The following is a 16,271-nucleotide window of genomic DNA, read 5'->3' on the forward strand; positions in this document are numbered from 1 at the left end:
GTGTGTGTGTGTGTGTGTGTGTGTGTGTGTGTGTGTGTGTGTGTGTGTGTGTGTGTGTGTGTGTGTGTGTGTGTGCATGTGTGTGTGGGCGTGTGTGTGTCTGTTTGTCTGTCTCTATGTGTCTCTCTCCCTGTCTCTCTCTCTCTCTCTCTCTCTCTTACGTCATCAAATGAACTTCCAAGCTTTTTTTCTGACTCCCAATCAAATCTGCAGTGGACTGTTTTGACATTTTTCACTGCAGTAACATATGCCAGTCGCTAGACGGGAACATTGCACTGCCCTGTCTGCAGGTCACACACGCCATCTGTCACTAGTGGGTCTGTTTCTGTGTTTACCATTTAATCAGAGATGAATATCTCAAATGTGAGACTGAGTAATGCTCAACATTTGTAGGCCGAACCTCTCAAGTGTGATAAACCACCAGCATTGATAATGAATTAGACAACTGTTCTAAATTTTCCAAGACAAACAGACACTTTGACAAACTATGTTGTGTCTCACTCCGTCATGTCTCTTTCTCTTGGACCCATTGCACAGATATATGACCCATATTGCAGAAAAGCCAGGATTATTTTTCACAGACAAAGACTAGAGGCCAACACAACACACACACACACACACACACACACACACACACACACACACACACACACACACACACACACACACACACACACACACACACACACACACACACACACACACACACACACACACACACACACACACACACACACACACACACAATTGAATAGTCAAACGTATTGCGTCTGTAAAAAAAAAAGTGATGAAAGTTTGGGAATTAATAATGTAGCCAATTTAATCCGATGAGCGCACGATAAGAAAATAGCATTGCAAATGTATATAACTGTTCACGTTTATATTATGTTAAATGGGCGGATACAAGTTAGGCGAGGGTGCTGGGGGTTGTCACACTTGGAAACAATGGATCAGGGGGAAAATATGAATAAAACAATCTCTCCGAGGACCACTGAAATCAATCTTTGTTACTGTGAATTCTGCATAGAAAGAGTTTACGTTAGAAGCAACATTTCAACGGGTTTGGCGAACATTTTCTAAGGAGATTAGCTGTTAAGCCTAGGCCTACTTTATTAAAGTGACAGAAGTCAGAATCATTTGCGAGTTGAATTCTATTCGATCTGCACTTTCATACAAGGTAAGAAGCAAATCTATCGTGATAATATCCTACTGTCTACTTTTCACGTTGAGCGGAGAGGTGGAATCCTGGACAGGACGGACTGGTGGGGGATGTGGAGGGGAAGTGGGGGATGAAAGGGTGAACAGGGCAACGGGTGAGACGGGGAGAGGGAAATATAGAAGAGAAGATAATAACGAGATACGATGACCGAGAAGACACAGCCAGGGGAAAATAACAGAATTTGAATAACCTCTGTAAAAGCATTAATAAGGTAGGCTTCCATCTTCACTTAGACTTTTGAATATTGACATTGCACTGGGCGTGATGAGCTCTTACAGGCAAATATTTCAGATGTTTTTCGTGCAACTTGTTACTCTGCAGATGGCTGGCATGGGATGCCAAAAATACATTGAAATAAATTAGTAAGAGAAATGTTCCTAAATCTAGGTTTAGGTAGTCTACATTCCTAAAATCAATACTGAGAAACATCCCTTTTTGTTTGTTATTGTCTGATAGTTAATTAAATTCTGCCGTGAATGGTTATTATCACCCTGCTATCAAATGTTTTCTCTCTCTTATTTATCCAGAATACACTAAATGTAGGCAGAATGTGAACATATACGGACATGATATTGACAATCCTGCACCACTTGTTGCGTTCAGCAGAGAATATTGCCGCCGGGATTCACTACAGGATGATAATAAAGCAGTGATTGTCTCTACAGTGTAGGCAATGAGCGGATATTTTTGCCATTGCAAGGCCATTGTAGGATGTTGTGCTCAAATAATCTGCCCTTGAACAATGCAGCCCTTGTCTGTATTCTCCCGTCCACTCTGTTATCTGTATTAATTATGGTTCACAGTTCAACTTTGAAATAAGAATAGTGTCTCTATCTACATGACTAGCTGTTGAATAATTGTTTTTATTTAGTTGGTCTCAATCATTTAAATCAAGTAGCATATGGGGGCTGTATAGTGGTGGACACTGGACATTTCAGATTATCCTTTTTTGATCCTTTTTTTTCATGCCATCTCTGTCCAACTCCAGTATCACCACAAAACAGACTTTTGTCTCTCTGAGGAAATTATGTTATGGTCCAGACAGTAGCCTATTGTATGTCCTACAGTCGAAGAGACTGAGATGCGTGCAGTAGAGCAGACACAATTGATCACAGGAACTTGCATCTAATGAGTCACAGAGCACGTACAAACATGCTTTATCCTTCTCATCAAAAAGCCCCAAAGAATCTGTCTCCCTCCTTTCTTTCAGACAGCAATCAGACTGAAACTCCCCATATTTACCTCCCTGGAACTATGCGGTGGGTATTGAAGTGGCTGATCACTGAAGTGGAAGAACAGGGATGAAGACTTTCTCCTGTGTGTTTTCCTGTCTGGTTGACAGACTCCCCATAGAGTTGCTGCTTCTCTCCATCACATCCCTTTAGTGTCCAGCTGGTCTTGCCGTCACACCTCGCAGCTTCTCAAACAGTTGGGAACACAATCTGACAAGAACTCTCATCCACTCCCTCCCACTCATCTAGTGGCATACACACACTTTCACTGTTCTGTCTCGTAGTGGCAGAACACCACTACTAGCCCATAGCCAGGGTACTCCTACACCTGCACACACACACACACACACACATTATGGCAAGCGTGTTGCCGTACGGCCGCTTCACTCACGCCGTGGTGCGGGGCATCCCAGAGACCTTTGGGAAGGTTGATGACGAGAAAAACGACAAGGTCGAAAACGGGGAAACCACGATGGACCTGGCCAAAGCACAGCGTCAGTTTGGGGTGCTGACGGGGGCTCTGAGACAGAAGGTGGGGCTGCAGCTCATAGAGATCCCTGCAGACCCGGAGCTACCAGAGAGCTGGAGGATAGAGGATGTAGCGGTGATACAGGGAGACACGGCACTCATCACCAGGCCTTTCAAACAGCAGAGACGCAGTGAGGTAAACACTGACCACAACAACTGAGAAAAAAATGTATTCTCTGTATCGCAGATTTTTTTTTTTACCCTAAATGAAGGAGATGTGTGTGTGTTGTGAATCATTCCACTAAACATGTTGTAGTTCTGTCTAAATTATTGATTTATGTTGCTGTTAATTATGTTTTAATTATAGATTAATGTTGCAGTAGAGTCAGTTTGACCTGGAAAATCAACTCTCTCTCCCCTTTTCCCTCCCTCCCTGTCCCTTTCTCCTATTTCCCTAAGACTGAAGCAGTGAGGAGGGTGATGTCGGAGCTCAACCTGACAGTGGTGGAGATGGGGGCAGAGGAGGGGGGCTCCGCAGGGGCCACGCTGGAGGGCAGTGACGTGCTCTTCACCGGCAGGGAGTTCTTTGTGGGAATCTCCTCCCACACCAACCACAGAGGAGCTGAGGTTCTGGCTGACACTTTCAGAGTGAGTATAGCTTGATTCCTTTCTCAAACCACATGAGGACAAGATCCAAAGTCCCTCCCCTCCAACCTTCTCCTTCAATATGTTCTGAGAAAGAGGCAAGCAAAGAGGACGTAAGGAATCAAGGAAAGACAAATTTGGAAAGAACCCATGTGTTGCAACAGGGATGAGCAGGTGGCCATTGTCCTATTGTATTATGAGATCTATAGATCTATAATAATTTTTTATGTACAATGTAAATGTGTACTTCTTACATCTCTACCATGCTCCCATAAACTAGACATGCTGTTTTCACAGTCAGGTCTGTTTATTTACATTTTAATGGACTTGTTGGATTTGGATATTCAATATCACTCAGGGTGTGGCATGCAATTGTGTGTGGGGCTTTGTTTGTGTCTGCCATCTGTCTGATTTCCTGGTGTTGCTTTACATGCAATATTTACACTGTATTTATTATCTAATCTATCTGATTTCTTACTTGATTTGATGTCCAAGTACACGACCATATCCCTGTGTACAATATTTTATATTTTGTTCTTACCATCTCTGTCCTCGTTTTAGGACTTTGCTGTGTCCACGGTGCCAGTGTGTGGGGGAGCTCGTCTAAAGAACATCTGCTCTATGGGAGGTCCTGATACTATCATCATCAGCAACAGTGATGGGGCCAAGAAGACCCTCCGGGTGAGCGTGTGTGTTGTGTGTGTCCGAGAGAAAGATTGTGAATGAATATACTGTAGCTCTCTACCCATGTGCAGACCACATTCTGCTTGCCACAACAAACTCCCATTCCGACATGCAAAGTGATCACCTCAAAAGACTCTCTCCAGCCCAGTATTTATGTCACTGTGCTCAGATGAATAATGTAAATGATAAATCAAGCGTTATGGGACTGTTTTAAACGATCATGGTGTTGTTTAGAGCCCTATAAGCCCACATGACCCTAGTATCTGCTCTAGAGGTCGACCGATTATGATTTTTCAACGCCGATACCGATTATTGGAGGACCAAAAAAATCAAAAATATTTGTAATAATGACAATTACAACATTACTGAAAGAACCCTTTTATTTTAACTTAATATAATACAGAAATAAAAATCTATTTAGTTTCAAATAAATAATGAAACATGTTCAATTTGGTTTAAATAATGCAAAAACACAGTGTTGGAGAAGAAAGTAAAAGTGCACTATGTGCCATGTAAAAAAGCTAACGTTTAAGTTCCTTGCTCAGAACATGAGAACATATGAAAGCTGGTGGTTCCTCTTAACATGAGTCTTCAATATTCCCAGTTAAGAGGTTTTACGGTTGTAGTTATTATAGGAATTATAGGACTATTTCTCTCTATACCATTTGTATTTCATATACCTTTGACTATTGGATGTTCTTATAGGCACTATAGTATTGCCAGCCTAATCTCGGGAGTTGATAGGCTTGAAGTCATAAACAGCGCTGTGCTTCAAGCATTGTGAATAGATGCTGGCAAACGCAGGAAAGTGTTGTTTGAATGAATGCTTGTGAGCCTGCTGCTGCCTACCACCGCTCAGTCAGACTGCTCTATCAATATCGAATCATAGACTTAATTATAATATAATACAATACACACACAGAAATCCGAGCCTTAGGTCATTAAAACATGGTCAAATCCGGAAACTATAATTTCGAAAACAAAACGTTTATTCTTTCAGTGAAATACGGAACCGTTCGCATCCATAAGTCTAAATATTGCTGTTACATTGCACATCCTTCAATGTTATGTCATAATTATGTAAAATTCTGGCAAATTAATTACTGTCTTTGTTAGTGTAACGGATGTGAAATGGCTAGCTAGTTAACTGATTGAAACGCTATTAGCGCGTACCCGCTATGTCACTTGCTCTGAAACCTAGAAGTAGTGGTTCCCCTTGCTCTGCAAGGGCCGCGGCTTTTGTGGAGCGATGGGTAACGACGCTTCGTGGGTGACTGTTGTTGATGTGTGCAGAGGGTCCCTGGTTCGCGCCCGAGGTCGGGGTGAGGGGACGTACTAAAGTTATACATTTACATTTACATTTAAGTCATTTAGCAGACGCTCTTATCCAGAGCGACTTACAAATTGGTGCATTCACCTTATGATATCCAGTGGAACAACCACTTTACAATAGTGCATCTAACTCTTTTAAGGGGGGGGGGGGTTAGAAGGATTACTTTATCCTATCCTAGGTATTCCTTAAAGAGGTGGGGTTTCAGGTGTCTCCGGAAGGTGGTGATTGACTCCGCTGACCTGGCGTCGTGAGGGAGTTTGTTCCACCATTGGGGTGCCAGAGCAGCGAACAGTTTTGACTGGGCTGAGCGGGAACTGTACTTCCTCAGAGGTAGGGAGGCGAGCAGGCCAGAGGTGGATGAACGCAGTGCCCTTGTTTGGGTGTAGGGCCTGATCAGAGCCTGAAGGTACGGAGGTGCCGTTCCCCTCACAGCTCCGTAGGCAAGCACCATGGTCTTGTAGCGGATGCGAGCTTCAACTGGAAGCCAGTGGAGAGAGCGGAGGAGCGGGGTGACGTGAGAGAACTTGGGAAAGTTGAACACCAGACGGGCTGCGGCGTTCTGGATGAGTTGTAGGGGTTTAATGGCACAGGCAGGGAGCCCAGCCAACAGCGAGTTGCAGTAATCCAGACGGGAGATGACAAGTGCCTGGATTAGGACCTGCGCCGCTTCCTGCGTGAGGCAGGGTCGTACTCTGAGAATGTTGTAGAGCATGAACCTACAGGAACGGGTCACCGCCTTGATGTTAGTTGAGAACGACAGGGTGTTGTCCAGGATCACGCCAAGGTTCTTAGCACTCTGGGAGAAGGACACAATGGAGTTGTCAACCGTGATGGCGAGATCATGGAACGGGCAGTCCTTCCCCGGGAGGAAGAGCAGCTCCGTCTTGCCGAGGTTCAGCTTGAGGTGGTGATCCGTCATCCACACTGATATGTCTGCCAGACATGCAGAGATGCGATTCACCACCTGGTTATCAGAGGGGGGAAAGGAGAAGATTAATTGTGTGTCGTCTGCATAGCAATGATAGGAGAGACCATGTGAGGATATATATACTGTTATACTGTTACATTAGGAAGAAATGGCCTTCACACAGTTCGCAACGAGCCAGGCGACCCAAACTGCTGCATATACCCCGACTCTGCTTGCACAGAACGCAAGAGAAGTGACACAATTTCCCTAGTTAATATTGCCTGCTAACATGAATTTCTTTTAAATATGCAGGTTTAAAAAAAAAAAAACTTGTGTATTGATTTTAAGAAAGGCATTGATGTTTATGGTTAGGTACACATTGGTGCAACGACAGTGCTTTTTTCACGAATGCGCTTGTTAAATCATTACCCGTTTGGCGAAGTAGGCTATGATTAGAGGATAAATTAACAGGCACTGCATTGATTATTTGCAACGCAGGACAAGCTAGTTAAACTAGTAATGTCATCAACCATGTGTAGTTAACTAGTGATTATGTTAAGATGTATTATTTTTTATAAGATAAGTTTAATGCTAGCTAGCAACTTACCTTGGCTCCTTGCTGCACTCGCGTATCAGGTGGTCAGCCTGCCACGCATTCTCCTCATGGAGTGCAATGTAATCGGCCATAATCGGTGTCCTAAAATGCCGATTACCGATTGTTATGAAAACTTGAAATCGGCCCTAATTAATCGGTCGACCTCTAGTCTACTCTATTTGGTCCCCATCCGGAGATGATTGGCTCATGCACATTTCAATTTCTCCTTGTGTGGGCTACTCTAATGTGAACAGACCCTGGCCGGTGCTGTCATGTGAAACTTGTTGGCCCTGCCTCTGTGTGTGTGTGTAGATGATGGAGCAGCTGACTGATCACCACTACGAAGTGCTCACGGTCCCTGAGGGTGCAGCAGCTAACTGTGTCTACGTCAGGGGCCCCTCCAAAGTGGACTACCTGCTTCACCCGCCCCCTGAGGAGTGTCCCGAAAGTGTCCCTGTGAGTGAACAGTGGTCTTTAGGTTACTTTACTAAGCAGCACTTTTTTAATATCCACTTTATTGTGCCTTTGACATTTACATTGCCATCAGAAAGTATTCATACCCCTTGACTTATTCCACATTTTGTTGTTACAGCCTGAATTTAAAATAGATTAAATTGCTTTTTTTCTCACCCATCTACACACACTACCCCATAATGACAAAGTGAAAACATGTTTTTAGAGATTTTTTGCACATTTATTGAAAATTTAAATACAGAAATAATCTATTTGCATAAGTATTTGTAACAGTATAACTTTAAACCGTCCCCTCGCCCCGACACGGGCGCGAACCAGGGACCCTCTGCACACATCAACAACAGTCACCCACGAAGCGTCGTTACCCATCGCTCCACAAAAGCCACGGCCCTTGCTGAGCAAGGGGTAACACTACTAATACGTTTCAGAGCAAGTGACGTAACTGATTGAAACGCTACTAGCGCGTACCCGCTAACTAGCTAGCCATTTCACATCCGTTACACTCACCCCCCTTTCAACCTCCTCCTTTTCCGCAGCAACCAGTGATCCGGGTCAACAGCATCAATGTAACAGTATAACTTTAAACAGTCCCCTCGCACCGACACGGGCGCGAACCAGGGACCTTCTGCACACATCAACAACGGTCGCCCACGAAGCATCGTTACCCATCGCTCCACAAAAGCCGCGGCCCTTGCAGAGCAAGGTGCAACACTACTTCTAGGTTTCAGAGCAAGTGACGTAACTGATTGAAACGCTACTAGCGCGTACCCGCTAACTAGCTAGCCATTTCACATCCGTTACACTCACCCCCCTTTCAACCTCCTCCTTTTCCGCAGCAACCAGTGATCCGGGTCACGGCACCAATGTAACAGTATAACTTTAAACCGTCCCCTCGCCCCGACACGGGCGCGAACCAGGGACCCTCTGCACACATCAACAACAGTCGCCCACGAAGCGTCGTTATCCATCGCTCCACAAAAGCCGCGGCCCTTGCTGAGCAAGGGGTAACACTACTAATACGTTTCAGAGCAAGTGACGTAACTGATTGAAACGCTACTAGCGCGTACCCGCTAACTAGCTAGCCATTTCACATCCGTTACATATTCACACCCCTGAGTCAATACGTGTTAGAATCACCTTTGGCAGTGAATACAACTGGGAGTCTTTCTGGGTAAGTCTCTAAGAGCTTTGCAAACCCGGATTGTACAAAATGTGCACATTATTCTTTAAAAAATTATTCAGGCTCTGTCAAGTTGGTTGTTGATCATTGCTACACAGCCATTTGCAAGTCTTGCCATAGATTGTCAAGCCGATTTAAGTTAAAACTGTAACTAGGCCACTCAGGAACATTCAATGTTGTCTTGGTATGCAACTATATGGCCTTGTGGTTTAGGTGATTTTCCTACTGAAAGGTGAACTTGTCTCTCAGTGCCTTTTGGAAAACAGACTGAACCAGGTTTCCCTCTAAGATTTTGCCTGTGCTTAGCTCTATTCCCTTTCTTTTTACACAAAAAAAACTCCCAAGTCATTGCAGATGACATGATGCATGATGCAGACACCACCATGCATGAAAATATGAAGAGTGGTACCCAATGAAGTGTTGGATTTGGCCCAAACATAACACTTTGTATTCAGGAGCTAAAGGTAATTTCTTAGCCAAATTTGTTGCAGTTTTACTTTAGTGCCTTATTGCAAACAGGATGCATGTTTTGGAATATTTATATTCTGTACAGGCTTTCTTTTCATTTAGATTAATATTGTGGAGTAACTACAATGTTGTTGATGCATCCTGTTTTCTATCACAGCCATTCAACTCTGTAACTGTTTTAAAGTCACTATATGATGAAATCCCTGAACGGTTTCCTTCCTCTCCAGCGACTGAGTTAGGAAGGATGCCTGTATCTTTGTAGTGACTGGTGTATTGATACATTATCCAAAGTGTAATTAATAACTTCACCATGCTCAAAGGGATATTCAATGTCTGCCTTTTTTTTACCCATCTACCAATAGGTACCCTTCATTTAGGCTTCATATAACAAAGGGGTTGAATACTTGACTGAAACATTTCAGCATATTTTTTTTGTAAAAATTTCTAAAAACATAATTTCACCTTGACACCATGGGGTATTGTGTGTAGGCCAGTGACACAAAATCTCAAGTTGATTAATTTAAAATTCAGGTTGTAAAAAAACAAAATATGGAAAATGTCAAGGGGTGTGACTACTTCTGAAGCCAGTGTATGAGAGAATTTCTTTATTTTCAGTACAAAGTCCCTCTAGTCAATTCCAAGAGTGCCATGATGTTCTATTTCATTAACTTTCATTTTTCTCCCTGATGCAAAACACTATGAAATAGTCACATGATGAAGTGCATGCTAGAATAAAGAATGGAGGATGAACATTAGGCTACTACACAAAAGCTTGTCAACCAGCCGGACCTTGGCCAAAGATTCTCCCAATAAATGTGAATGTAATAAAATTGTATTATATCTCTTCCTGCCCCCGCAGGCCTTCCAGAAGCTGACGGACTACACCCTCCTCCCTACAGCGTGCAGCGAGGCCTCCAAGCTCGGAGGGTCTCTGTCTTCATTCTGCCTACTTATCAACAGGAAGCCATACTTCTAAATGCCCTGCTCTTCTCCCATAGAACACACATAGACCTTCATTGACTATATGTAAATACAAATGTGAACATATCAAGGACATCGCCAACTGTTGGGCAGGGAGCTAAAGAGAAATTCTTAATGGGATCCTTGGGACATCCCAGATCTGAAGTTGAAATTTAAAACGGGTAAGATAGGGGTATGGTTAAGGTCAGTGCTTAGGGTAGGGACATCACAAGGAGCCCGGCACTACACAGGGCTAGAGGGTTCAATGTGCATATTCTGCACAACTGCACCCCCTACTGTGGAAAGAGAGCAGTGTGGCTTGATGAACATTAATAGGCTGTAGATTTGAAATGTAGGTGTTCTGTATGCGGGCATTTTATGTCCGCATACAGAACTTACTAACTTGTATTTAAATACTCATCCATTCTCCAACCCACACTATCCGCGCTCCAAGTAGGCTGTTTTGTTGCGGCCATAGAAGGGACGTGCCACTTCAACATTTTACAATTTGAGTGGTAAACTTGCAATGGCTGCCGGTCCTGAATTGAATGGGCACGTCCGTTGTATGGATTCCATATCTATGGTTACATCGGCCTTTCGCAAATTTCTAAATACAATCACAGAAAAAAGTAGTTCGGAGAGCAAATGCCTCGTGCTGAAAAAGACGAATCTCTCAACTCAATATTTTGCGAACACGAAGGGAGGCGCAGCGAGAGGTTTTACTAATTCAAAAATCTTTCGACGCGAAAATAACTGTTCAGTTTGGCAATGTGTTTCGAATGTATTAAAGATAAACAATGATTTGCTACGTGAGGGTTATTTCAGAGTATAATTTTTTGTAATGCTGATGTTGTTACGAGTGTACTGTGTGATGCACGTGACTTGCCGGGAATTTTGAGAATAAAAAAAAAACACTTCCTTTAGAAATCCAGGACGGACTATGCCTGAAGTACAGCGTCTCTTCTCGTTAAATATAGGCGGTTGACGTCAACACCACTAATCGAATAGTGGGAGTTTATACAGCACACCATACGCGGTGGAAAAAGAATCCCTAGTACCACTCGCCAACATTTGTTTTTAGTAGCCTTTGTTGCCGCCAAATATTCTACAATCTGTTTTACGTCTTTTCATTGGCTTGGGCTATCAGTGTCAGAGTAGCCACCCAGTAAAATGTGGGGCATATATTTAAAACAAATAAAAAGAACATCCTCTCCAGTCATGTAATCTAAATAAAGTAGAATTGAAGGAAATTAGTAAACACCTCTGCTCAACTGTAGGCCTATGCCACCACGCAAATGTGATAGATGCATGTAAGGCTTTATTGTAAAGGGGATTATAAATGCACGTTTGTTGAATTAGAACACAGGTGAAACCTGAAATGCAGATTAAGGGTCTGCTTTTTAAAAACGTATCCTGCCACCAGGCCTGGCCGCATGCTTTATATAGGTATGAATAAACTTGTTATATTCTTTGTCATACCCTCCAAGAACATGACTGATTTGTGGAATTTTACACACTTAAATAATGTCCTGGTGGTTGAGATGACGGTCAAATGAATAGCCCAAGGAAGGAACGAGTTCATAAATCCCCTTCAACAATTTCCAGCATTACAGTTGACTTGTTCCTGTGGATTAACCAAGGCCCAAATTGCAAAGGCCTATGGATTGAAACACTGACAGTTGTTCATAATGTCTCAAACATAACTGAGGGTTGTACACTATTGCTCAACACCTCCAGACCATGATATAGCAACTTGGAACAAACTGGCATTGTTTGAGTCACAGTACCTGGGTTTTGTACTTTGTTGCGAAGTCCTCATTGGTGATAAAACATTGCCACTGGCCTACTTCCCATTAGAATACAAATCAGTAGTTTGCGATTAAGACACTGCATTAATTTATATCGTTCAACTACCTATATAGTCAAAACAAGTAAACTCAATTTGTACTCAAATTCAGTATAGCCTTTGTATGTGATGTTTAGAACTTTGTATGTAGTAGAGCAAATTAATTTTAAACCTTTGACTAATTTCTCAACCAAGTCATGTATTGATGCCCTTATAAGTGTGCATTTTACTAAACACCATACCACATTAAACAGATGAAGTTCAAATTTATTTCCTCGTTTTTTCCCTAGAAAGCAAACATTAACGGTTGGACTTGGCGACTCTCTCCAACTCATCCTTCTTCTTGATGGCGTAGGAGTTAGAAGAACCCTGACAGAGACGAAACATTCAATACACTGATCAAAACCAAATAAATTGACATTGAGAACTAGTAAAAAAAGAAATTGTATGAAAACTGCAGACTGGTCCAGAACCAAATGTTAAGTACCGAAACAGCATTTGAGACTACACTTTAAACAGTCTCACCTTAGCAGCGTTGATCAGTTCATCGGCGAGGCACTCAGCGATGGTCTTGATGTTCCTGAAAGCAGCTTCTCTTGCTCCAGTGCAGAGCAGCCAGATTGCCTGAGACAACACGGTGGGGGCAGACAAGCACAACACAGAACATAAATAAACTACGTTGTGAATCTGCACAAAACACAAGTCAATTGGACATTCTGTATCTGAGCTGGTGATTGGCTGGGCCACAAGAGACTACAGCCAATGAATAGGCAAAGATGTTCAATCTGCGAGCACTCTAGCACACCAGGACAATGAGTTTGTAAAGGCGTGACTCTAGCCTCAAGTACACAAATGACAAGTCTTTCATTATCCTGTTACTTTACTTGTGACAGCCTAGATTTTTGGCAGTGAAACAAGTGGCAGCATACACAGGCACTGGGTTGGAGCAGAATGTGCAGGCAGTCTACTTCACCTGGTTGACTCTGCGCAGAGGGGACACGTCCACAGCCTGCCTCCTCACAGTACCAGCACGACCAATACGGGTGGAGTCCTCACGGGGTCCGCTGTTGATAATGGCATTGACCAGCACCTGCAGGGGGTTCTGAGGGGGCAAGGCAGAGGAGAGACAAGGTCAACCACCACAACTGTACTGTAAACCACATTCAGGGGTACAAATCACAGGGACAGCCACGTAGAGCCTACATTTGGGACATCCAGCTGACTGAACTAAAATTGGAGTGATAACTAACAGGAGAGTAGGCATGGACTTAAAACATTAAAAGTTCCATGTGGTGTGTGTTCCAGGCCTTTCGGCACAGAGTTGCCCATTTGTTTAGGCAGCCCTGCTTCCTAGAGCTGGGTCCATCTGAGCCTCCACTGGATTATACTCAGGTCACTAAAACAGACCGGCATAGTGGCGGGAGGCTGACAGACATGGAGTTTAAGGCAAAGACCGGGTTCCAAACGGCACCCTATTCCTTATTTAGTGCATTACCTTTGACCAAGGACCATAGTAATGCACTATAAAGGGAGCGGGGTGCTATTTGGGACAGAAAAAACAATGATGGATAAGGCAGAGATAATACGTACCTCGCCAGTGAGCAAGTGGATGATCTCAAAGGCATGTTTAACGATGCGACAGGTCATCAGCTTCTTGCCGTTGTTGCGGCCATGCATCATCATGGAGTTGGTGAGACGCTCCACAATGGGGCACTGGGCCTTGCGGAAACGCTTGGCAGCATAACGGCCTCCAGAGTGTGGCAGGTACTTAGCATACTTCTCCTTCACGGCAATGTAATCCTGAGGTGAAGCAAAAAGCATAAATATTAGTTCCCGTCCCAAGAATTTAGGTTTGAATGTCCAGGTTAAGGGAATATATATATATATATATTTCTGAGCTGGTGATTGACTGGGCCACAAGAGACTACAGCCAATGAATATGCAAAGAAGTTTACTATGCGAGCACTCTAGCACACCAGGACAATGAGGGTTGTAAAGACGTGACTCTAGCCTCGCTTACACAAATTGCATTTTAGTGCCTAGAAGGGTCACCAGTCGAACATTGAAATGCTTCACCTGCAGGGAGATGTCATTGATCTGAACATCATCGGTACTCCATTTCCCAAAGAGCTTGATTTCTGGCGTTTCAGCCACTGCTGGGGCAGTCTCCCACGACTCTGAAGTCACTGGAGAGAAACATAATATTTGGTCAGGCAATACTGATGATTTAATTATGAGATTCAAGGTACCACAAGCGCAATGTCTGGCCTCAGATCCCACAAGGCAAAAGGCCTTGAAATAACGGTATCCTACATTACCACATCATGATCAACTAATTCGTTGAATGCAAGAGGAAACACCAGGAATGAATTTCTGCCACTGCTGCCAACACACGAATAGTGAACTAACGTTAGACATAACGGTTAACGTTTACTAGTGATGTTGGCAACGTGGCTACACATGGACAGCATAAATACATGTGTAAATAACTACCTGTAATTAACTAGTAGGAATAAAAACAGACAATGTGAACGAGTCTACACACTAGGCCCAAAAGCCTAACAACGCGAGTCTACCAACTAGCGGTAGCTAATTAGCTACAGTGACGTTACAATTTCACCAGCCAACGTCAGATTGTAAGCAAAACTACAATATATTTCAAATAGCCATGTGTTAAACAGCAAACTAAACATATTGTAAAACAACAATGCGCTGAGTGATCCCGTGAGGACGCTAAACGTGTAGTTAGCTAAACATATGTTGCACATGTGCTAGCATCGCGCTAACAATCTTCCCCTGATGAAATCATTTGAGCACGGAGCAAACGTTCAGATTCCTTAAAAACAACTTTGGACTAAAAATTGTGATATACTTTTGACTCAAAGGCAAACGAGTAATGTTACACGTATGATGGGTTGACATTGTGCTCTTTCATGCAATTTTGGCCATGAAAATCGTATATTCTTTTCACTCACTTGTCTGCCGTTCTGTACCACACTTCTCAGAGACGTAAAAGGGCCTGGTGAGGTTGCCTCATGCAGATATCCAGCAAGGCGGAAATGAAGCAAAAGTATCCGGCTTGCACGGCTTTTATCGAATTTTAGTTCCATGGCAGAAATCTCATCTCCGATATTAACACGAAATCTGGAAATGTAATGACAACTGAAATTGGAGTATATAATATCCCTGACGTGTTTTACATAAACCCTCAGAAGTTATTGATGTGGTGATCCACATATGTTTCAATGAAAATAATACGTCCTACTGAATTTGGATGGCGCAAGGATAGTACACTGAACAAAAATATAAACGCAACATGTAAAGTGTTGGTCCCATGTTTCATGAGCTGAAATAAAAGATCCCAAATGCACAAAAGGCGTATTTCTCTCTAATCTTGTGCACACATTTGTTTACATTCCGGTTAGTGAGCATTTCTCCTTTGCCAAGATAATCCATCCACCTGACAGGTGTGGCATATCAAGAAGTTGTTAAAACAGCGTGATCATTACACAGGTGCACCTTGTGCTGGGGACAATAAAAGGCCACTAAATGTGCAGTTTTGTCACGCGACACAATGCCACAGATGTCTCAAGTTTTGAGGGAGCTTGCAGTTGGATTGCTGACTGCAGGAATGTCCACCAAAGCTTTTGCCAGAGAATTTCATGTTAATTTCTCAAAACGCGCCTCCAACGTCATTTCAGAGAATTTGGCAATAGGTCCAAATCAGCCTTACAACTGCAGACCACGTGTAACAACGCCAGCCATGGACCTCCACAGTCTGCTTTTTCACCTGCGGAACAGCTGATGAAACTGTGGGTTTGCACAATCAAAGAATTTCTGCACAAACTGTCAGAAACCAGTTTGTGCAGGGAAGCTCATCTACGTGCTTGTCATCCTCACCTGGGTCTTGGCCTGACTGCAGTCTGGCTTCGTAACCGACTTCAGTGGGCAAATGCTCACCTTCAATTGCCACTGGCACACTAGAGAAGTATGCTCTTCACGAATTAATCCCAGTTTCAACTGTACCGGGCAGATTTTCTGAACAGAGTGCCCCTTGGTAGTGGTGGGATTATGGTCTGGGCAGGTATAAACTATGGACAATGAAAACAATAGCATTTTATCAATGGCAATTTGAATGCACAGAGATACCGTGATGAAAGGCCCATTGTCGTGCAATTAATCCGCTGCCATCACCTCATGTCTCAGCATGATCAGTGGCGACCAGTGATTTCAGGGCAGGTGGGGCAGAACCCCACATGT

At 43.3% G+C, this 16,271-nt stretch overlaps 2 protein-coding genes and 3 non-coding genes across 7 annotated transcripts; 1 reads left to right on the plus strand and 4 right to left on the minus strand.

The window, feature by feature from the left end:
* Nucleotides 1-895: 895 nt before the first annotated feature.
* On the plus strand, nucleotides 896-11,823 carry LOC139558794 (putative hydrolase DDAH2). Of its 3 annotated transcripts, none has more exons than XM_071374227.1 (6): nucleotides 896-1,177; nucleotides 2,430-3,115; nucleotides 3,379-3,567; nucleotides 4,126-4,245; nucleotides 7,396-7,539; nucleotides 10,065-11,823. In XM_071374227.1, exons 2-6 carry the CDS (start codon nucleotides 2,807-2,809, stop codon nucleotides 10,179-10,181), a joined length of 879 nt encoding a protein of 292 aa, XP_071230328.1. In that variant the 5' UTR covers nucleotides 896-1,177; nucleotides 2,430-2,806; the 3' UTR covers nucleotides 10,182-11,823. The 3 variants fall into 3 exon arrangements, with proteins under 3 accessions (XP_071230328.1, XP_071230329.1, XP_071230330.1); XM_071374228.1 differs by lacking the exon at nucleotides 896-1,177 and adding an exon at nucleotides 1,284-1,430; XM_071374229.1 differs by lacking the exon at nucleotides 896-1,177 and adding an exon at nucleotides 1,304-1,430 and having other exon boundaries at nucleotides 2,434-3,115.
* A 434-nt stretch (nucleotides 11,824-12,257) lies between these two features.
* On the minus strand, nucleotides 12,258-15,455 carry LOC139558796 (small ribosomal subunit protein uS7). The gene is made up of 6 exons (XM_071374231.1): nucleotides 14,987-15,455; nucleotides 14,088-14,197; nucleotides 13,602-13,811; nucleotides 12,985-13,113; nucleotides 12,537-12,635; nucleotides 12,258-12,380 (listed from the first exon to the last, which is right to left on the minus strand). Coding segments are annotated over exons 1-6 (618 nt in total). The 5' UTR covers nucleotides 14,988-15,455; the 3' UTR covers nucleotides 12,258-12,311.
* On the minus strand, nucleotides 12,726-12,856 carry LOC139559463 (small nucleolar RNA SNORA3/SNORA45 family). The gene has a single exon (XR_011671767.1). It is a non-coding gene; the product is annotated as a small nucleolar RNA SNORA3/SNORA45 family (small nucleolar RNA).
* Nucleotides 13,306-13,433, minus strand: LOC139559461 (small nucleolar RNA SNORA65). The gene has a single exon (XR_011671765.1). It is a non-coding gene; the product is annotated as a small nucleolar RNA SNORA65 (small nucleolar RNA).
* On the minus strand, nucleotides 13,897-14,028 carry LOC139559462 (small nucleolar RNA SNORA3/SNORA45 family). The gene has a single exon (XR_011671766.1). It is a non-coding gene; the product is annotated as a small nucleolar RNA SNORA3/SNORA45 family (small nucleolar RNA).
* Nucleotides 15,456-16,271: the final 816 nt, after the last annotated feature.

Source organism: Salvelinus alpinus, chromosome 29 (assembly GCF_045679555.1).
Source record: "Salvelinus alpinus chromosome 29, SLU_Salpinus.1, whole genome shotgun sequence".
NCBI classification, from domain to species: Eukaryota; Metazoa; Chordata; class Actinopteri; order Salmoniformes; family Salmonidae; genus Salvelinus; species Salvelinus alpinus.

Excerpts from the sequence above, each read along its gene's own strand:
- LOC139558794 (XM_071374227.1), top strand. The coding sequence starts at position 2,807 with ATGGCAAGCGTGTTGCCGTACGGCCGCTTCACTCACGCCGTGGTGCGG. Across the intron at positions 3,568-4,125 it reads TTCTGGCTGACACTTTCAGA|GACTTTGCTGTGTCCACGGT; the intron begins GTGAGTATAGCT and ends TCCTCGTTTTAG. Across the intron at positions 4,246-7,395 it reads GGGCCAAGAAGACCCTCCGG|ATGATGGAGCAGCTGACTGA; the intron begins GTGAGCGTGTGT and ends GTGTGTGTGTAG.
- LOC139558796 (XM_071374231.1), bottom strand. Across the intron at positions 12,636-12,984 it reads CTCTGCGCAGAGTCAACCAG|GCAATCTGGCTGCTCTGCAC; the intron begins GTGAAGTAGACT and ends GTGTTGTCTCAG. Across the intron at positions 12,381-12,536 it reads AACTGATCAACGCTGCTAAG|GGTTCTTCTAACTCCTACGC; the intron begins GTGAGACTGTTT and ends CGTCTCTGTCAG.